Here is a 22,153-nt window from a genome sequence, read left to right on the forward strand (position 1 = left end):
TGGGCAAAACCACAGGGCTAAGTCTTTAGCAGGAAATCTAAAGGGCCATAAATGATACTACTGAATGAAGTGTTTACTTTTTTAACGGTTTGTGACCCTCATTATGTTGCAAAACATTAAGAGCTTTTTTTCTACAGGAAAACAAAAACAAGGAAAGGTGGATTTCAAAAATATCTATGCTCTTAAATTTTAGCTTGGATGGAAACAGCTTAAATGAAATGTTACTTCCTTTGCAGATACAAAAGATAACAAAAAAGAGGTTAATTGATGTACTTGAAGTTTGCCTCTCAAGCTTTATAAACCCCAATCTTACATTCTTTCTTAGATTCTCCTTCTCTTCTCTGCCTTCCACACTTAGCTGGACACAATACAGAACAAAAATATATTTAATATTCTAGATGTAAAATGTGGATTGAGTATATCTTGGCTTCTTTTTCTACAAAGAAGAAGAACTGAATTGAAAGACACCGGTGTCTTTTTTTTAACTGTATGTTTAGTGTGCTAGAAAGAGAAAAAAACTCTTTCCCCCCCAAGGTCTGCATGGTATATAATTCACCGCCCACCCCGAAATTTCTAGAAGCACTTATTTGCTATTGTACGGCTAACTTCATATTTTATACTGGCCGAAATGAATTCCTCAGAGGTAGCAGCAGAAGAGATACAGCTACTCTGATTTCCATGTGTGCACTTGAAGTAGAATCTTTAATGTTCGTCACCACATCACAGAGGCAGCGTGGGGATAAACAGATGTGAATGAAGAATATGGATGGCAGGGATGGCTTAAGGCCAGGCCACACTCTCTACGAATGGATTGGACACACTCAATTTTACATCTTCAGAAGAGTGCCTTTGTTTGCTGGGTTTTGTCGATGCGGTGGGGGGCTGAGCTGGAGACTTCAGTACACTTCTCTACTTCCACTAAAAAATTCAAGGCCAGCTACTCTGGCCTGACTCTACCATTCCGTAAGATCTGTGTTCTCGGTTTACAATGTACATATTGCCCTGAGAGCTTGTGTGCCTATAGATGCCACAAAGTTAAGGCCCAGGAATTTAAAATTAAGATAAACAGGTGGAACAAATACAATCAGCAGTGCTAGAAAAACTTCTGCCCAAATAGGAATTTTCAAAGCAGGATTTCGTGGAAAGTACCTCCAGAAAGTCAAATCTAGAAATTACTCCAGGAAGCTCTCCAGTTGGCATCTGCTACAAGGATGTATTCTAGCAATAGTTTTAATGAAGATAACAGGTCCCTCAATACGAAGGTTTAGATTTTGGATTAATGTAATAAAGAAGTCGAAGACTTTAGTGAAAAACCACCTAAGCAAACTTACATGCCAACGGTACAGAATGCAAAAGTAAGAAACAGCCTCTTCAGATGTTCACACGGATTATAATGTTACAATCATCAGAACAGTCGGGTGCTGGTACCAGAACAGACACAGATCAGTGAGCTGAAAGTCAGCAACAGACCCGGTACGTAAGGACTTCATCTATGGCTCTGATAGAGACGGCCGGTTGCTTTCCAACATCCATCCTCCCTTCCTTCTTTACCAAGCGAACCCCTACATTGTTGGCGGCAGAAATATGCCCCTCTAAAAGCTTTTTTCTTCAGCCTCCACTGAAGAGGAACAGTCAATAACAGTATATTATACTGCGGGGTATCTGGGCAAGTTCTCTAAAGGAACCTGATTCAGGGGGAAGTACGCCATTTTGTCCTTTTTTTGTTTTTGTTTTAAATAAACAAAGAACGCACTTTTCTGCCTGGAAGTCCGACAGGACGGCTAGAGTTATAGTAGCCATGCTGGGACCATGAAGAGCAGGCTGAGAGAATATCAGCAACCACAGCCCAGAAAGCCTCAAAGCCCTGACCCAGCCGCAGCAAACATCCATGCTGTATTCTTGTCATGTGAGAAAAATAAGCCCTCACATGTTTAAGCAACTTTGCAAAGATGCACTTTGGAAGATGAGCATTTGAAAAGGGGAATGTTTCATGCATATCAAGCAAGCTTCACACACAAGCAAGATTAAGCTTAAATGGAAATGAGGTTACAATATGGGGGCGCCTGGGTGGCTCATTTGGTTAGGCATCCAACTCTTGGTTTCAGCTCAGGTCATGATCTCACGGTTTGTGAGTTTGAGCCCCGTGTAGGGCTCTGCGCTGATGGCACGGAGCCTGGAGATTGCTTGGAATTCTCTCTCTCTCCCTCTCTCTCTCTCCCTCTCTCTCTCTCTCTCTCTCTCTGCCCCTCTGCCGTTCTCTTATCAAAAATAAGTAAGTAAATATTAAAAAAATAAAAATATATAAACTAGGTTACAATGACTAGGTACAACTACTTGTCCAACAGTACAATCTGTATGTGGTCAAGCGTGAAATTCTAGGTCTCAGGCGGAGCAAACTAGAGGCAGGTGGAGGTTTTAGGTAAACATCTGAAGGAAAGTAGTCTCCACGATTGACCAAATTGCCTCTGATACTGGCACAAACCGTGCAGTGTGCACACCATGCTTCAGGTACAACACAACACAGCTCTCGGCAAACCTCTACTTTGTATGGTTCTGGTCACCAGCAGGGGGAAGGCCACATAATCTCTGAAAGTCAACTTGGGCAGGCTGCCTTCTTGTGAGTTTATCTGTAACAAGCTTCCCACCTGTCAAGGAAGATAACAGCGCCACTTAGGGTGAAACATGCCGAGTAGTTCCGATCGCCCCCTCCCTCCCTGACCTGCCTGACCCCATTCCTCTCTTCCCTGCCACACTTGACCCCTCTGCATCATACCCTCCTGCTCTACCCCTCTATTTACAGCATAGCCGGTTTGGAACTTAAAGCCAGCGGTTCTGAATTTAAGTCCTGACTTCACTAAGAAGCTCACCAGTCTAGTCAGTCCCCTGCCTCCTTATACCTGTGAAAGAGGCCAAGGTGCTGACTCCCATGGGTACTGTGATGACTGACTGAGCTCCTGCGTGGGGTACATTCTGGCAGGAAAAGCAGACGGGCACATAGGTTGCATGACAGTAAGGGGTCAAAAGCATTTAAGCAAGAGGAGCACCCAGTACCATAGTCCAGGGGCCGTTCTGCAGGCAGGGACTGGGCTCATCCTCAACGTGCCACACCGGCTCCTGCACCCAGACACCACCTCCAGGGGGCGACAGCCAGGGCTCTCCATTGGGCAGGATGGTGCGGAAGCCATAGCAAAGCCTTCCACATTCACCTGCTCCAGGGGAAATGAGGCCGTGCCCACTGTCGTAGTCCTACAACTTTTCTGTAGGCTTGAGATTTTTTTTTTTTAAATTTTGTTTTTTAACGTTTATTTATTTTTGAGACAAAGAGAGACAGAGCATGAACGGGGGAGGGGCAGAGAGAGAGGGAGGCACAGAATCGGAAGCAGGCTCCAGGCTCTGAGCCATCAGCACAGAGCCTGACGCGGGGCTCGAACTCACGGACCGCGAGATTGTGACCTGAGCCGAAGTCGGTCGCTTAACCAACTGAGCCACCCAGGCGCCCTTTGAGATTTTTTTCAAAATAAATTTTTTTTTCTTTTTTTAAAGCGGGAATCAAGGGGGTAAACGGGAGTGCGCAGGACTGCAAGGCTTCCAAAGTCTCCGCCTCATACGGAGATGCAGGCAACGCATTTTTAGTAGCATGGTCTTAAACATCTCAGTAAGTCTGGGGTCACTGCTGTCGTCCTTCTGTAAGTACGTGTTCCAAGTATGACCCGGTTCACTACTTTGTTATGAAAATATCTTCTGCTTGTTCCGTATTTATGAACTAGTCGATGATCATAAAAATATTCTTTCTTCTATTATTTATTGTGGTTAAAATATACTTAATATAAATTTTACCATTTTAATCATCAGTGCTAAGAAGTCTCTGCTTCCTAGTTTATCCTAGAAAAGCCATTCCATAAATGATGGAGACATCGTGGGTGGATGAGTGTGTGGACAAATGGTGGATGGATGGGTGGATGGATGGATGGAGAGGTAGAGGGACATGGATGGATCAATGGTTACAATTTTAACCATTTTTAACTTCTGTAGCATCAAATATATTCACATGGTTGTACAACCATCACCACCTGCATCCACAGAATTTTTTCATCCTCCCCAGTGGAAACTTTGTACCTGTTAAACGCTAACTCCTGATTCCCCCCCACTTCTGCAGTTCCTGGAAGCTACCCCCCTACTTTCTCTTTTTATGAATTTGATTCCTCTGGGAACCTCGTATGAAAGGAATCACAGCCTCTGTCCTTATTTTACTTATCATCATGTCTTCCAAGTTCATTTGTACTGCAGCATCCATCTAAAGTTCCTTCCTTTGAAGGCTGAATGATATTCTATTGTACGTATACACCATGCTTTGTTTAGCTATTTGTTGGTGGATGCTTGCATCGCTTCAATCTTTTGACTATTATGAATAATGCTGCTACAGACGTGGGTGTACAAATATCTGTTCATGTCCCTGCTTTCACCTCTTTTGTACACACCTTCATGCTTGTATATCCTACTTCTATCCCCCTTCAACTGCTTGCCTGTCCATCCAGCAAACGTCTACTGTGTGCCCACCATGTGCCAGGGAGGCGCTATGTTAGATTCTGGAGAGATAATAGAAACTGTCCTGCCTGGAGGGATCCAGAGAGAAATAAATAGCGAGGTCCCAAGAAATCCCAAGTTACTTTGGTACCTCTGAATTTTACTGTATAATCTCTCAGAATTATAATCACCAGGTGGCATATAGAAATGATTTTTATTCAGGGATTTTCCTGGCACAGTGTTAATTATATGTCCCTCCTTTTAAGGATCTCTTCTCTGGTTCCACATCCCCTTCCTTCAGCTCCACGATCTCCGTGTTATTCCCTTAGTACTTTTTCACGATCTAGTCTTTGGAACTTAATTTGTGTTTGCCTTGAGCGTCACTCCACTTCCGTCTCCTGACCCCTCGGATACTATATCCGACTCTGCCTGCCCGAGAGTATGGCAGGGTGCTTGCTGGAATGGCTGCAGGAAGAAAGAACCTGGTGGAAGAGGGTGGCTGGGCAGAGAGAGCCCCTCCTTGCTGCACCCAGGCGTTACGTGGGGGTGTGGAGAAAGGACACGACAATGCAAATATTCCAAATATGCCACCATGATGCAGAGGAGCAGAAGGAAGAGAGAAGGAAGGCTGGCCGGCACAGGAGCTACGTTAGGCTTTGCTCTTCCTGGTCCTGGGCACAGGTGGCCACCCTCTGCTGCAGTCTGAACGAGCTGCTGTCACTGGCTGTCTGGATCTGGAAAACGACCAGGAGAAATACCACGGTTTGCAGAACTTTTAGAAACAGGTCCAACCTATCCAAGAGCAGACAGGCTGACTGTCTGAGCCTGAACACAGACAGGAAACTCTCCTCCAAAGGGACCACCTCATCTGTTTGCCCCTTAACTAGATGAGGAAAGCAACAGAAGGGACTGGGGAAGGAAGAAAAGCAATCAAAGAGCTAGAAGTCCAGAGTATTCATAGAGATTACCTTGAGGTTACAAAGAGCTCCCTTATCACCAGGCACTTTTGTTTTGCTTGCCACGGCAAGAGAGCACATCACCTCAAAAGGCGTTTGGTAGCATCTTGGATGGGAAAGCAGGCTTGAATTTTATGGACATCTTTGCAGTTTGGTTTAAAGCTAGTCTTTCAGTGCCCGGGGAAAGTACGTGGGAGAGGGCTTGGGTAGGACTGGATACGGATCATGAATGATAGCACAGTGTTGGATTCCAGGCACTCTTTCATGCTCTAGCAACCATGGCTAAAAGCATTCTTGCCATAAAGTTGTTCTGCTTTTTACATTCTTTTTTTTTAAATTGTTTTTTAATGTTTATATTATTTATTTTTGAGAGAGAGAGAGAGAGCAGGGGAGGGGCAGAGAGAGAGGGAGACACAGAATCTGAAGCAGGCTCCAGGCTCTAAACTGCCAGCACAGAGCCCAACGTGGGGCTCAAACTCATGAACAGCAAGATTGTGACCTGAGCCGAAGTCAGACGCCCAACCGACTGAGCCACCCGGGGGCACCTGCTTTTTACATTCTTAAACTTTGTGCAATTAAAGTATCTAATTATATTCCTTTAAAAGCCATATATGGACAAAATTCTACCTGAAAAAAAATTTTAAATAACCTGAATCTCTTCGGTAAAATGTAAGCTTTAGCACAAAACCCTCTTCAAGTCTAGAGCTTAGTGGTGGTTGTGAGGGGTGGGGTGAAGGAGAGGGAAATGACAAGGCACAATTATTGCTTCCTATTATTTTGAAATATCTGAATCCATCCTAATCTGACTATAAAGAAGCTGAAATTTACCTCTGTGTCACTTACAGAAAACCCCCTAAGCTGACAGTATAAACCAATCAGGACAACAAGAACAGTCATGGAGCTCCTGACCTTAAGCTGCCAGTGACTACAAGGGGTGCGGGGTAGGGGGACACGGAGGCTGGAGTCAGAGAAGATGGTCCTCTCGTCCTCTCCCTCTCTCGGAGCAACCGCATGGGGACGCTTCAGAGCAGCCGTAATTTAAACCAAACAACGATGGGCTGATGACAATTCTTCTGATGTCAGCCCCACAAGGACTGCAAAAGATGCCAAGTTTTTAAGCCTCATTAACCGTGAGGAAGGCCTCTACCAAAGCTACTCACATTGTTATTAATTCCTGTGGCCAGGACATCAGCAGCCAGATCAGCAGAGGACATGAAGGTTTATACGAAAGAGGACAGAAGGAGGATCCAAACAGATTTGGACGACTTGAATCCAGTAAGATGCAATCTAACGTCAGTACCAAGACCAGCGCTTAGGTCCAAGAAATTAACTGCACTCACAGCAGATGGAGAAATGGGGTTTAACAGGAGCATCTGGAGAGAACAGTTCAGGGTTTGGCGGACTGTATGTCTGGGGGGAGTAACAGTTTGTTGGGGATGAGACTGCCAAAAGATTTTTTTTTTTAAAGGCAGCAGATGCAAACCAAAACCCAAATCAGTGTGGTTCTGGGAAGCATGAGAACCACAGGGCTGCACAACCTGAGAGCTTAGAGGGCCCTCAGGAAGCATCTTCCCCGGGGTTAGACCCTGGGGCGGAGGAAGGGATGGGTTTGTGTCTGGGTACAACCCCCCACAAGGACACTGACCAGCAGAAGTTAAGCAGAACAGTGAGAAGCTCGTGAACACAAGAGGGAAACGGAAGGTCGAGAATGAAGAAACAAAAATTCAAGAAGAATGAAAGCTGGCTCCAAATATTGAAACACAGGGTGCTGGGCCCCATCCCCAGAGGTTCCCATTCAGCAGATCCGGGTGGTCTCGGAATTTGCATTTCTAAGTTCCCAGGGGAGGCTGACGTGGCTGGTCCAGGGACCATACTCTGAGAAACAAAATTGTAATTCAGAAAAAAACATGTATGTATTTCTGAGATTTTACTAAGACACAAAGGCCATTCCCCAGCAAGTCCAAATTAGGGATAATTTATTGGTTTTAAAACCCCACATATTGGGGCACCTGCGTGGCTCAGTCAGATAAGTGTCTGACTTCAGCTCAGGTCATGATCTCATGGTTCATGAGTTCGAGCCCCATGTTGGGCTCTGTGCTGACAGCTCAGAGCCTGGAGCCTGCTTCAGATTCTGTGTCTCCCTCTCTCTCTGCCCCTCTCCTGCTCACCATCTGTTTCTCTCTCAAAAATAAATAAACATTAAAAAAAACACACATTTATTTTTAAGATTGTGCTCTTTTTAAAATTTTATGTTGCTGAACAGAAGTTTCACCTTTACTTCTGACCCTTAGCATTTCTTATTAGTTCAGCTTCATAGAGCAAAATTCTATCTCTCTCTCTGCTTCATTTCTTGCATTTTACGTAGTGGGCAGTCTCCTTCTGGTATTCTTCCATGCATCCTGTCCTGATGTATTATATTCGGCAGGTCAAGCCTCATTACATATTAAAATGTGACCTGCTTTCATCAAATGGTATCTGGCTTCCCACATCTGCTAAAATAGTAAATACTGATCCAGTCCTTTCCCCCCAAAAGCCCACACCGAGCCCACCGTGCCCAGGGACCCATTAGATTTCGAACCAGCTGCATTCAATTCCTGATTAATTTTTATTTGATCTTATATACTTGAAGCTTTAGCCTTTCAATCCCAGTAGGAAAATTACCAGCATATGGAATGCATATACAATGACATGCAAAGCAATGCAAATTAATACAAAACATACACTTCTAAATTGCTTGGGAAAAGTCTGTAAGCTTTGACATTGATATTATCTGCTTTGCTTCTCTACAGTCTGGCGAGCAGTGACCAGATTCTTTTATTACAGTTAATTTTATATGGCACCTAGCACCTGACACTGGTTAGCCTGTTAAATGGAAGGCGCCCCTGTCCGGGAGTCAGGCAAACGGGATCCTAGCCTGAACTTGGCCACTGTTCGGTTCTATGGCCTTGAACAAGTTCTCCCAATTCTCTGGTTCTCAGATCCTACATCTGGAAGTAATGAGGTGACATCATCCTAAAACCACCAGCACTAAGGCTTACAGGCCGGCACAATGCACACATCGTGTACACGTTGTGCGTGCGGGATGCACACGTGCAATCCTCACCACAGCCCATGAGAAGGTACGATCAAGCGTGCGCCCCGTCCATGTGGTGTCATTTCAGAGGCCAGGAAACTCTCATGGGTAAGCGAGGGAGCGGCACAGCCAGAACTGGCCTCAGCAGTATCGCTCCAGGGGCCACTCAGTGGAGCTGCTGCTCTGTTGCCCCATTTTCAGCTGTGTTACTACGAAACATTAAGTTTGCATGATTCACGAAGTCAAAGTTCACATCTCACAGTCATATGTGCTTCAAAGTACTGTTTCTGTGAGATGCTGAGAGTTACGGGAGTTCGATGTCAAAATGCCAGCCCAATCAGACTGTATTCACCTGAAGGGACTCCAGTATCTTCGTTCCATCCCTTTCACGTATTGTGTGTGAAGCTCCCTCATCTCACAAAAGCCATCCCCCTTTCCCTCCTCTCACCTGAGGAGTGGCTTCCAGGGAGGCAAGCGTGGAGGCCACTGCCAGTCCTCAGCCCGCAGCGCGCCCCGCAGACCCGGCAGGTGCTCGCTCCCATGTGTGAGACGCGCCCCCCTGGCTCTCACCTCTCCCCATGAAGGCAGGGCCTCTGTCCCAGGTCCATACCCCTGCCCCGGCCACCCCAAATGTTAAATAGTGCCCCAGCACAGGTGACGCCTACTCCACTGGAGTATCAGCCAGGGTCTCAGACTCAACCAACTGAACATATCTTTCCTCCAAAACCTGACCCTCCCCTAATGTTCCGTTTTTTATGAATGGCAGCAACATCTGCCACAACCTGGAGAGAGTCACCCTGCCCTCTCCACACAAAAGTCCCGCTTCAGAGTCTGCCTTGAATGCAAGCACTTGCTGCCACGGCCTCAGCCCAGCCCAGACCCCCAGGCCTCTCAGACCCTTGGAACAGCCCTGTTTACCTTCCGGGTACCTCAGATCCATTCTCACACAGCAAACCTAGTCTTGTTTTGTTTTGAATGCAACTCTCACCAGGACACTCTCAGGTGTGAAACTGTCCAGAGGATTAATTCCACAAAAGGGCCCCAAGGCCTGGCATCATGTAGCCCTGGCACCTGCTCACCTCACCTGTGCCACTCTCCCTTCACATCAAACTGGACCTCTCCATTCCACAAACTCTCTGCTAGTCCTTCTGTCTCAGGGCACGCTGCTCCCTGGGCGGGGAGAATGCTCCTTTCCCCCTTCTCTTCCGTGCACTTAGTGGACACCACTCCCACTCATCCATGAGGCCCACCTTAAATCTCCCCCAGAAAGCCACCTGCCTCTTTCCCAGACTCAGCACATCTGCCCCCTTCCCCCCCCCCCCCCCCCAACAGCACACGGCACTGGCCAGACCTATAGTAAGGTCTCAACAAATTTGGATTGATGAATTGACTTTTCAATCCGGCATCACATAATCCCATTCTCGTGCTGCTTTCTTCCACTTCCCAGCCTAAGAAGGAAATCCTTTCTTTGAAGGAGACACAGTTTACTTCTGGTAGGGGCCCTAAGATAAGCCCCAGGTTACCAACCAAGCTAGCAGCTGCAGTATTCAGTGATTTTCAAGGGAGAAAACAGAAGCTGGGCACAGTCATGTACATTCCCTACTTCCTCACCCCCCACCCCCCACCTCCCACTGCAGCCATGATCTGCATTCATCCAAAGTCACATTGATAACTATTTACTGCCTGCCTATCTTGAGGGTACTTACTTGGCATGGTGCTATCAAGTGCCGACTTTGACTTATTCCCCAATTATGCCATTCACTCCTACCTACCACCGTGCTGATAACTGTGGCATTTAGCAAATCACTTTGGAATGAGTTAACTCTGGAATGAGTACAAGCAATAAACAGGAAGGAACCCTGCTCCTCATCTCCCCCTCTCCCAAATTCTTCTATCAGCTTTCCGAACTCCGGACCACACAACCAAATTCTTTGGCTATTGTTTCTCTGCTAATAAAAGAGGTAATTCAACAGCATCTTAATCGGTCATTTCTCAGACACTATTGGATCCTTGGAAAGTGCAGCACAGAAATGTTCCCTGCCATCATTCATTTATTTTTAAAGATTTTACTTCCTCAAGACACTATCAACGAAGGCTGTCAAAAGGGACAGTTAGGTTCTAAAATGCCTTAGGCTGATAAGTGGTTTGATAAGGGCACGCTTCATGCATGTAAGATCAAGAAGGGTGACTTCTATGTCTACCAACTCTCACGGGATACTACTTAACATTAGCCCTAATTCCCTTAATATTCTGGGTTGTTCCTCTTCAACTGTACGGACGAGAAGAGGGAAGGGTAAGGTCTGAGGGCTAACACCACCTCTTCGTGTGCCCAGGTAAGGGGGCAAATCACAAGCTTCCCGTGCGACAACAACCCGGAAAACCTCCCCAAGACCGAGAACTTGGTTCTAAAACTACCAGGCAATACCAGCTCACTCACGCCGTCAGTCTAAGTAAAGATGGTAAACTGACTCGAGAGTCCAGACCTCTTGGCTTGGATCCCCGGAGGCTCCAAGCCTGCCTGAGCGGCGCGGCCACCTCGCAGGGGGGACGTCCTGGTCAGCTCTGCGGCACGAAAACTTGACCTTAAAAAGCAACGAAGCTCGTCCCTGCGGAGGGCATCGCCAGGAGGTCCGCCCCACAGCTTGCGATCTCCAAACTGGTGAGACCTCACCCCACCACCCCACCCCACCCCTCCCCTCCGCCCCAGAGCGCCCAGTGCTAATGGACAAGCCACTGGTGCAGCCCATCCCCGAGCGCCTCGTCCCTCTCCCGCCCACGCGCTTCCCGCCTACCAGGGACGAGGACGCCAGGGACCCGAGTCTCGGGCAGCGTCGCCGGCGGCGCTGGGGCTGCGGTGAGGCTGGAGCGCTGGGTTGGGGGGGGGGGTGGAGGTGGGAATAGCCGGCGTCGCGCCCCCTCCCCCTTGGCGCCCCTCGCCAGAGCGGCCCTTGTGCCGCGGGACGGAAACTGCGGGCCCCCCGCCTCGGAAAGGGCGCGTGCGGAGCCGCGTTCTCACCGCTCGGGGAGAGTCCGGGGAAACCCTGGTGCGGACACGCCGCGCGGGTTCCCGAAGTTGCGGCGTCCGCGAGTGCCGAGGTGGGGTCACCCGCAATAGCCCCCGACTCCATCTCCGCCCGCCGGGTGCCCGCGCCCTTCCTCCCGGCACCCGCTAGGCGCGCAGCCAGGCCGGGGCTCAGCCCGGGATCCCGCTGCGGCACCCCGTGGTCGGCGTCCCCGCCCCCCCCCCACCCCCCCACCCCCCCCCCCCCCCCGAGAGCAACGCGGCGCCCAAGTTTTCCCTAGCGGGAAAGTCAAAGTCTCGAGGAGGAGAGGGTCCGGCCGTCCCGGCCACTCTGTGGCTGGGATCGGAGCCCTGCACCCCGGCCCCGGCCGTTCCTCGCTGGCCTGCGTGGCCAAGTCGACTTACGAAAGGGAGCAGGGGAGCCCCGAACGCGGGGTCCCCGCGGCTGCAGAGGCCGTCCGGGAGGGGGCCGCGAGCTGCGCTCCGGGCTCCCAGCCCCTCTGCGGCGGCGGCGGCGGCGGCTCGCTCCCGCCTCCTCCCCTTTCGCCAACTCGGCGGCGCGCCCTGCTAGGGAGTTGCTTTCCCTCGGCCGGGGGTGGGAGAGCGCCGAGCGGCCCCCGTGACGTGGAGGAGAAAGGAGGAGCGCCGTCGTCGCGCTCCCGCAGCGGGAGCTCCCCGCCCCTGCACTCCGGGGTCCCCGCTCCAAGCTTGGGACAAAGTTGCGAGGCGCGCGCAGCGCGCTCCGCTCCGGCCGAGCCGCGCGGCTCTGCGCCGCTGCCCTGAGCGTCATCCAGGTTCGGGTGCCTCCCCGCGTTAAACAGACAAGAAATCCGAGGTCCGGGGATCCAAGAGACTTGCCCAAAGTCGCTCAGAGGGCGGTGACAAAGCAAACTTACATCTGCGACTCCTTGCTTTCCCCCAAGGCTGTGCTCTGTGAAGCTCGGGCCCTGCAGGATTTGCCTCGCTCTCATTGGTGAGACTGGGACAGTGTCCCACGCAGCCGGGAGAAATATCTAGGAACAGCGTGGGAAGGTGGAGCTTTATGGCCAATAAATAGGGTACAAAGTTGTTTTCCGTCAGTGCCTACATGCCAAATAGACACTCGAAGGCTTCCTTTTTACCCGAGAAAGCGGGGCGGGCTGGGGGTGGGGGGGGTCGGTGAGGGCGTCAGGCCTTGAGGGCGTGGGATCCGGTACCAGTCCTGATCCCGGAATAATTGAATGAAAGCAAGCTCAGACCCACTTAACCAACTAAGAAATATCTACAGCTTGAAATATACTAATTTTTGGAAGTGGATGTGATGCAGGCAGGCCAGTCTGAGGACACGGGAGGGGGGCCCCAAAGGACGAACCAAAAGGATCCTTGGCTTCGGGCAGGATAGAAATCACATGTGAAAAGTTTATGGAATAGCGGGAGTGACCGAGAATAGCAGAGTGAGTGTCTGGGAGACTCCAAAGGGGGAATGAGTCTAGGGGTTGCTTTGGGTTAGGGATTTATATTGGAAAGGTGTCCAGAGTATGTGTTCCTTGAGGATTCCAGGAGAGGGGCCAAAGGCACATGACAGGTGAATATTAGGTGTTATTTTAGAAGGTCCGCGGTGTTGATGCCAGCGTCAGCCCAGATTTGATCGAAGCTAATGTCCTGGAATGAGTTTGGGATCTGGCTCTTCTTAGATGTTATCCGGTGTCTGAGAACTTAGGACAGAACTCAGAGAATAACTTTCTTATTTCCCCCTTGGAGTGGGAACATAGCTCCTCTGGTTTATGCAAACGCAAAAAATAGAACATGAGTAAATGGGGCCTAGCAGAAGAACAGCAGAGATGGAGCCTTTCTAAAAATGGAGTCCCTTCCGTTTCCCTATCTCAGATGCTTTATCTGTGCTGGCAGTTGTCTACTTCCAGAAGTCTCCTGCAGCACTCCTGTTCCTTTTAGGGCCAGAGGCTCCTAGGGCCTGACTTTTAGAACAGGAGGCCCACGAGGCAAGTCAGTCACAGCTGGTTTGCTGCTTCCTTCAGTGTCAGTCCGTGTTGACTAAGGGCTTGCCATATGCCTGGTTGGTGGGTGGAGAGCCAGATAAGACCAGACTCTGACACCCAGTGAATCCCAACTAGGGAGCACTGCATAAGACTCCGTATCCTTTACTCCCAGGATCTAGAGTCTGTCCACAATAGTAGAGACTCTGACACTACTCTGCCTCTTAAAAACTTCTCTGTGCCAGGGGAGCAAATACTTCAAGATCCGTTTTGCAGACACTTTCAAGTAAATGGCCAGCTTTGCACTCATCTCCTTTTCCCCAGTGGGACCTCCTTTTTCTGCAAGAGTCACTAAAGATCAGGTAATTCACTCTGCTTGTCTCCCCCGTCTGCACACGAAGAAGATGATGATAAAAACAAGTAAGGCTTCTATCATCCATCTTGGGCGCTATTCTAAGATATCTGTACAGATTCCTGTAATCATCACAAAGTTACGAAAGAGGTGCCATTTCTATTCTGATTTTATAGATGACAAGAGGGAAGCAGGTGAAGTGAAATAAGTTGCCAATAAATGGAAGAGCCAGAACTCAGACCCTGATGGGCTGCCCCAAGTATCCATACTGTTAACAGCTGAGGAGACTGAGGCCTCTGAGACTGGGATTTGAATGGCCCACCGGCCCACACCAGCCCCCACTCGCACCACCGAAGCTTCTGGTTATCTCAAGCAAGGGGCGTTACGAAAGCCACACTCACAGAATTCCTCCCAAAGAGACCAGTTTTCTTATTCTGAATATATCCAATCAAAAGTGGTTATCCAGGGGCATCTGGGTGGCTCAGTCGGTAAAGGGTCCAACTTCTGCTCAGGTCATGATCTTGCAGTTTGTGAGTTAGAGCCCCGCATCAGGCTCTGTGCTGACCTCTCAGAACCTGGATCCTGCTTCAGATTCTGTGTCTCCCCCCTCTTTCTGCCCCTCCCATGCTCATGCTCTGTCTCTGTCTCTCAATAATAAATAAATGTTAAAATTTTTTTTTTTAAAAAGTGGGTATCCATTCACTCACTTGCTCCCCTGTCTCCAACTCCCAGATCAACCTACTTACTAGTCATAAAGCAAACTGTTTCTATGATGGGACCTTAAAAAACACCTTTAGCATAAAATTTGGGCACGTTGTTTTGGATTGTTCTATATTCAGACCATGCCCATTCTCTCCCTGCCCTCTCTATTCACTGCCATCAATTAGTCCCTTTCCTTAAAACAGTGCCCCAAGTCTTCCAAAAGCTGATTGTCCAAGGCTGGATGGTGGCCACGGAAGGTCTCTGCTACGCTGTGCAGCACGCTCAGTATTCCTGTTAGTTTCCCAGAGCTGCCGTAACAAATTACCACGAACTAGGTGACTTAAAACAGTAGAGATGTATTCTTTCACAGTCTGGACCCAGAAGCCTGAAATTAAGGGGCTGGCAGGGCCATGCTCCCTCTGAAAGCTCTAGGGAAGAATACTCCTCTGTCTCTTCCTCGCTTGCGGTGGTCAAGGGCACTCCTTGGCGCTCCTCGGCTTGCAGAAACATCACTTCAGACTTTGTTTCCTTTACTACGTTAGCCTTCTTTTGTGTGTGTGTGTCTTCTCTGTGTCCAAATTTCTGTCTTCTTTAGGGTTATCGGACCCTGGATTTAGGACCACCCTAATCCAGTATGACCTCATCTTAACTTGATTACATCTGCAAAGACCCTATTTCCAAATAAGGTCAGGTCCACAGGTTCTGGGTGGACATGAATTTTGGGAGGACCCTATTCCACCAAGTACCAGCCCTAAAAGTCACTGTTAATGAAAATGTTTGCTTGAGCTAAGGAGGCAAAGAGTTATAAATCACAGGGCCTCTCCTCCAAGTAAGACATTGTACTTACAGACATAGTCCCTGTACCCAGAACATCAATAACCAACAGGACAGGAGATGCCAAGCGCCAAATGATGGGCCAAATGACAGCCATGCTCAGGAAGTCAGCCAAGGGGACACAGTCACTGAGGACACCACTAAAGCACATCACTCCGAGCAGAGGGCAATCTAAGCACACCCTTGTAGGAAAGCAAAGATAAGTAAGGATAGCTTATCAAAAGCACAGCTGTGAGTGGGGAAGGCGTGCCTGGCAGAATTTTACTTCTGAAGTTTTACTGCAGAAATGAGAGGCTAAAAGGACACCTACCATATGGAGTATAAGAACAAGGTAGATTATTTGGCCACAATAATGGTATGTTGCAATGCCATTGCAATTAGCATGCTTTAAAGTGCTCGTTCCTTTCATTAATTTCATTCGGTCTTTTTTTTTTTTTTTTAATGTTCTATTTATTTTTGAGAGAGCACAAGTGGGAGAGGCAGAGAGAGAGAGGGATGAAGGATCTGAAGGGAGCTCTGAGCTGCCAGCACAGAGCTGGATGCTGGGCTTGAACTCAGGAAACACAAGATCATGAATTGAGCCGAAGTTGGATGCCCAACTGACTGAGCCACCCAGATGCCCCTCATTTGGTCTTTATAACAATCAGAGTGTCATCAGAGAAAAGGACATTATATCTTACGTCTAAGGATCCTGGGGCTCAAAGGGGGCAAATAATTTGCTCAGGTCAAACAGCAAATCGGTTGTAGAATTGGTAGGAAACACACTGGCCTCAATAGTCCTTGTTCAGGAATTTCCTTACCAAATGATGTTTTCCCCTGGGTGAGCCTTCCAGTACTGGCTGTGTTGTCCTTGGCCCAAGGAAAGCATCTGAAGAACAGGGTAATCCTGTAAGAAATGAAAAGCCTTCCTAAAGCCATGTGAATTCCAAATTGGAATTGTGATAAACCTCCCCCAGACATCTGAATTGGCTTCACTAAACCTTCTGAGTATTTTTGGCTGTATTAAAGAATCTCCTTTGGCCTTCTAGAAACATAATAGGATACAGTGGCCTTCTGAGAAGCTCAGCTGATTACCTCATGAAAATAGAAGTTGGAGAGGTTGAGATGTTGGATACAAAAGGCAACAAATTACATCACAAAATGGTAAGCTGACAAAAACTGATCATCACAATTTCGTGTTGGATCTCACCAGTGTGGAGTCGTGCGCAGATGACCAGATCTTGGCATGTTTGAAAGATTTTCCACTAAGAATCTGTAACTGTGGCAAGCAGCTGGAAGTAAGCAGAAAGTCTAACCTTGGGCTGAGTATCTGATGATTGATGTGTATTTTCCTGGATTTTCCTTTACTTAGTAATCAGGGAACTTGCTATATCCTCTGCTGGCTGTGTTTAATGGTATGTTTAAGGATGAAATGCTTTTGAATCTAGTGTGATTCACTGAGTTCTTACCTGTGCAAAGTGCTACACTGGTTGCTACAAGAGAATACAAAAATATAAGAGACAGTCCCTGACCTTGAAGAAAAGCCCATATCATTTAGGAGAGATGAGACGTAGAGATTAAAAATGGTATAAGTGGGGCTGCAATGATATTCTTAGCAGTTTCTCATCAATCAGTTGTCTGTTCAGATGCAACTTCTCTTGCCACCCTTTTTACAACAATGGCTTCCTGTACCTCCATATCACCTTCTAGCCCTTTATCTTGCTCTCTGGCCTTTATGACATTTGTCACTATCTGAAATTAACTTGTTTGCTTGTTTACTCTGCTCCTAGACAGAGGACATGGAATTGTCTCATTTTTTGGTGTATTCCTAGCAGCTAAAAACAATGCTGGGCACATATTTGGTGCTCATTAAAATTTTCCAAACAAATGAATGAAGTACATATTAATCAACTGAAAATGGGCCAAGATAAGTTAAATTAATGTAGTGTTTCCCACATTTGACTGATAAAACTTATATGGGCACTATCAAAAATTTTTTTGTGAAGATTTTGATTCAGTAAGCCTGGAATGGGGCCCAGGAATCTGTATTTTTAAGAAGCATCCCAAATGATTCTTTTAATGGGACAAGTTTGAGAAACAGAGGATTAATGCAGTGATTGATGCATTGATGGTGGTTGGAAAAAAAACCAAAAACAAAACTGAAGTTACAAGATCAGTTTCCAAAGATCAGTGGCTGCTCACTGGAATCACCTGGGAGAGATTTAAAAAACCCTGTGGGTGCCTGGGTGGCTCATTTGGTTAAGCAGCCTACTCTTGATTTCAGCTCAGGTCAGGTACTCATAGTTAGTGAGTCAGCTGCACTGACAGCACAGAGCCTGCTTGGGATTCTGTCTCCCCCTCTTTGCACCTCCCCCCCACATGGGTACGTGTGCTTGCTCTCTCTCTCTCTCTCTCTCTCTCTCAATAAATAAATAAACTTACAAAAAAAAAAAATCCCGACAGCACAGACACTACTCCAGATCAATGAAACTAGAATCTCTTGGGATGAGGCCTAGATTTGGTCTGGGTTTTAACATTCATCAGGTGTTCCTAATAAATAGCCAAGACTGACAATCCCCTGAGATCTGCAGAAATATTTTATAAGTACTCCATGTATATTGCTAGGTTGTGGTCCAGTGGCTTTCAGCTTCTTGTGTCCCACAGCTAGAATCCTTGATCTCCTAGTCTGGAAGAAACACATGCAGACACTTACACAATAACCCAATTTGGGGAGAACTATAGTAACTTTTTGCTATTGTAAAACATGTTATTGGGGCGCCTGGGTGGCTCAGTTGGTTAAGTGTCTGACTTCGGCTCAGATCATGAGCTCGTGGTTGGTGGGTTCGAACTGTGTGCTGACAGCTCAGAGCCTGGAGCCTGCTTCCAATTCTGTGTCTCCCTCTCTCACTGCCCCTCCCTCACTTGCATTCTGTCTGTCTGTCTCTCTCTCTTAAAAATAAACAAACATTAAAAAAATTTAACAAAAAAGGTTATTTAAAGCAACAACTGAATAAAATCTCATGTACTTCATGGCCAGAGAAAAAAACACATACAATATTTTGAAGGTGAGAAAGCCAACGCCCCTTGGGCATAGCCTAGATGGTTAGAATGAGTCATAGAGAGTAAAAATGCTATGCTTATAATAACATGGGAGAAAACAGGGGCACCTGGATGGCTTAGTCAGTTAAGTGTCCGACTTTGGCTCAGGTCATGATCTTACAGTGTGTAGGTTCAAGCCCCGTGTCGGGCTCTGTGCTAACAGCTCGGAGCCTGGAGCCTGCTTCGGATTCTGTGTCTCCCTCTCTCTCTCTGCCCCTCCCACACTCACAATCTGTCTCTCTCTCTCTCTCTCTCAATAAATAAAAAAAAAAAAAAAGGAGGAAACATAGGAGAATCCTGAGTTTCTCTCGGAGGCCTACAGAAAGGTGAGAGGTGGCCCAGGAAAGAGAGAAAGGGGAAGATGTGGAAAGAGTCTATAACAGTGGTTCTCAATCTGGCTGCATATTAAAATCACCTAAGGTGCTGAAGAAATTACCGATCCCAGACTCGTTCTCAAAGATTTTCTGTATTAAGTATAGGGATGTAGTGTGTGTGTGTGTGTGTGTGTGTGTGTGTGTGTGTGTGGGTGATGCAGCAAGGTTGTTAATCACAGGTTCAGAGAGGGGAGCCCGGGCAACTTACCCCTCATAACAACAACAGCTATCATTTATTTTTTTAACGTTTTTTATTTTTATTTTTATTTTTGAGAGAGTCAGCACAGAGCCTGACTCTGGGCTTGAACCCACAAACATGAGATCATGACCTGAGCTGAAGTCCATTGCTCAACTGCCTGAGCCACCCAGGTGCCCTGACAGCTATCATTTATTGAGCAACCCCTCTGTGCCAGCCACGGTGGCTGATGCCTGCTTTTTGCAGCTTACCTCATTGAATCCTCACGTACATCTGAGGAGGAAGGTACGTTGGTAGCTCCATTTACAGACATGGAAACCTAGAGAGGGTCACAAGGTTCCCTAATTAGAGAGTGGCAGAGCTAGGATGTCGGCCCCGAGCCTGCTGTCATATCCACTGTCTTGTCCTGCTTCAACCAAGGCAGGGTGTGATGAGGACGTCCTTAAGGAGAAACTCCCTGTGGCAGAGGTCATGTCCAGTCATTAAGTTTTGTGCTGTACTGTGCTGGAACTCCTTCCCCTTTATCACCAAGCCTTCCGGGAAGCCCCTGCTCCACAACAGCTGGGGTGGGTGGTGCTTTGGGGAAAGGACCAGGTGGCGTGAGATCAGTATGAGGCAGAGGGATGTGGGAGGTGGTGAGAGCATTAGTGGCTGAGAGCAGTGTCCAAGGACCAAGCTGACCAGTAGGCTGATGGAGTTTCATAGAAAAACAGCTACAGTAGAGAATGTAGAGAAACAGCAGCAGAGGGACCAAAAATGGGGCAGTGGCAGACTTTGCCCTGTGTGTTGACTGAGCGGCTCAAGTCTGTCCCCTTGGCTTCTATAGGAAAGGGACCTCCACCATTTTAGAGAGGGGCTCTCTGGGCTTGCGTTACGACACATAAAATAATTTGTGACAGAGAGCCAGGTTCTTCCACATTTGACTGTCTACTTGTTTATTTATCCTGGATACCTTTTTTTTTTTTTTTTTGGTTAAGTATCAAAATTTTCTTAAACCTCTCCATATCTACCACTAGCATTTCTGTTTCGGGGACATTTTTACACGAGGAAACCTAATTTTTGTTTTGTTCTGTTTAGTCATTTCGTAACAGTTAATGTGTAGGCATAATGAGCAGAGAACAAAAATGCTGTGCTGAGGTGAAGATGTTGGGTGATTGGCAAGTCTCACCCACCAGCTGGGTAACTTGTCTCACCACTTCCTGGCCTCCGGCTTTGAAGGACATGACCCAACTTCATATCTCAGCCAGCCTGCCAGACGTCATGGAACTTTAAGGTGTCTTGTGAAAATCTAAAAACAGAAATGTTAACTGCTTTTACTTTTAGAAATACCACTATTTACATTACAGCTTCAAATGTTTGCATCTGCCGTTCCTACTTTAAAGTCCCTGGCAAAGTAGCCTAAATGAAAGAATGTGAAGTAACAAATATGTCCAAGGAATTTAAGGTTGACCATGCAGCCTGTACTCAGGGCTTAAATAGAGACCGAGGCAAGCTGATCTGACCATGGCCTCAAGTTCTGTTCCTCTTATTTAGGTCCATAAAAGAATTATGGATGTGAGAACGTTATGATTAAGTTTAAGCAGAAGCTTACTGTATTTCTTGGCTTTAACAAGTTGAAGAATGATATAGCCCTGGTATCCTTCTGTGAAATAGGCTTCAACATAAATGTGCTGAGGAGAAATAGGAGAGGGTGTCCAAAGAAATACACATGGTGGGTATGTGCTATTACCCCTCATGGAACTGGGAATCCAAAGGGACTTAAAAGTCCAGGTCCTCTGGGCACATGCATTCATTTAAAAACAACAGGACAGTTTCCCATGAAAATTGAGTTTGGGCAATATTTCAGATGAATAAGCTTTACTCATTCTTTGTACTGGAACTCCCTAGATTGAGAAAGAGAGAGCCCAAGAACAGATACCAATGTGTTCATATTGCAACTCATCCAGTAAGACTGCTGCATTCCATTTGCCACTTATGTCTCCGTCTGCCATGACTACCTGTCATTCACTGAAGTGAGCAAATACTGACTCCCTCAGAGTGTGTAGGAGGAAGGAGTCGATACGGTTGTCATCACTCAAAATGATGTCAATACTCTTGTAATCATTTTGTATATGTACAATCAGGCAAATACTTTTGGTTGAGAGAGAGGAAATATATGGTAGCTGACAGCATGAGTTCTGAAGCCAGATTATTAGGTTTGAATCCCAGCTTTACCACTTGGTAGCTGTGTGACTTTGGGCCAAGTTACTTCATTCTGTCCCTCAGTTTCCTTATTTGTAAAACGGGAATAATATCTCTGCCTCATAGGGTGTGGTGAGGATTAAATGAGTTATTACATTGAAAGTGGTTAACAATAACTGGTACATATTAAGTGTTCAATAAATATTGCTCTTAGCCCAACTCCTCCCCCTCACACATATGTTTGGTGTTTTTGTTTGTTTGTTTTACTGACAGATTCTGGAATCCGTACAACTGACTACTCTCCTGCACATGGGCAAATCCTTTTTCCTCTCAACCAATCAAGTTAATCCTACTTCCCAGGCCAGTGACTAGTTTACAAACGGGCAGATGGTATAATTCTAGCCAATGAGACACAATGTCCCGGGGTGGTCGTGGTGCTCGGAAAAGATGTGCATTGGAAGAAAGTTCTTTCTGTTCTTCTTCTAATGAGGCTGTTTCTACATGTACACCTCCTATAATAGCCCAGCCATCTTGGCACTGTGAAGGGAGCTGGAAGAAAGATGGAAACAACAGTGACAATGTTGAGTTGAAGAATTAATGAAGTCTAAAGTTTCTACCTCTGGACTCGTTATAGGAAATAAATTTTCCTTATTGTTTAAGCCATTTTTGAGTAGAGTTTTCTATTATTGTACCTGAAACCTTCTAACTGGTTGATATTTCTTGAGCATCTAGTATGTTTGAGATATTTTATGGAAATAAGGTATAAATCTCTAAGCCTGATATCAACAAGTTTTCCAGCTATTTGCAGGGAGATGAACTATGAGAACGAATAACACCAAGCTGTAAATATTCGGTGCTTGGATCACGGTGGTCTGAGAAAGCAATACA

The 22,153-nt window shown here is 46.9% G+C and overlaps 2 protein-coding genes across 3 annotated transcripts in view; one reads left to right on the forward strand and one right to left on the reverse strand.

The window, feature by feature from the left end:
* Window positions 1-12,699, reverse strand: part of GCNT4 (glucosaminyl (N-acetyl) transferase 4) — a 27,129-nt gene extending 14,430 nt beyond the window's left edge. Inside the window, exon 1 of one of the 2 annotated variants that reach the window (XM_047087984.1) lies at window positions 12,472-12,699. The gene's annotated coding sequence lies outside the window, so the exon portion shown is untranslated. Of the gene's footprint in view, window positions 1-11,980; window positions 12,219-12,471 lie in introns of those variants that run through there. The other variant, XM_047087974.1, reaches the window with a different exon arrangement.
* Window positions 11,275-21,928, forward strand: LOC124509715 (uncharacterized). Its single transcript, XM_047076407.1, has 7 exons — window positions 11,275-11,407; window positions 11,494-11,649; window positions 11,829-12,170; window positions 12,209-12,548; window positions 13,794-13,910; window positions 16,465-16,579; window positions 21,539-21,928. The coding sequence occupies exons 1-7, from the start codon at window positions 11,275-11,277 to the stop codon at window positions 21,635-21,637; spliced, it is 1,302 nt and encodes a 433-aa protein (XP_046932363.1). The 3' UTR covers window positions 21,638-21,928.
* The last annotated feature ends 225 nt before the right edge of the window (window positions 21,929-22,153 follow it).

The sequence above is a fragment of the Lynx rufus genome, unplaced genomic scaffold (genome assembly GCF_022079265.1).
Source record: "Lynx rufus isolate CCGP_SWC_20201006 ecotype Redwood Valley unplaced genomic scaffold, mLynRuf1.p SCAF_1, whole genome shotgun sequence".
NCBI classification, from domain to species: Eukaryota; Metazoa; Chordata; class Mammalia; order Carnivora; family Felidae; genus Lynx; species Lynx rufus.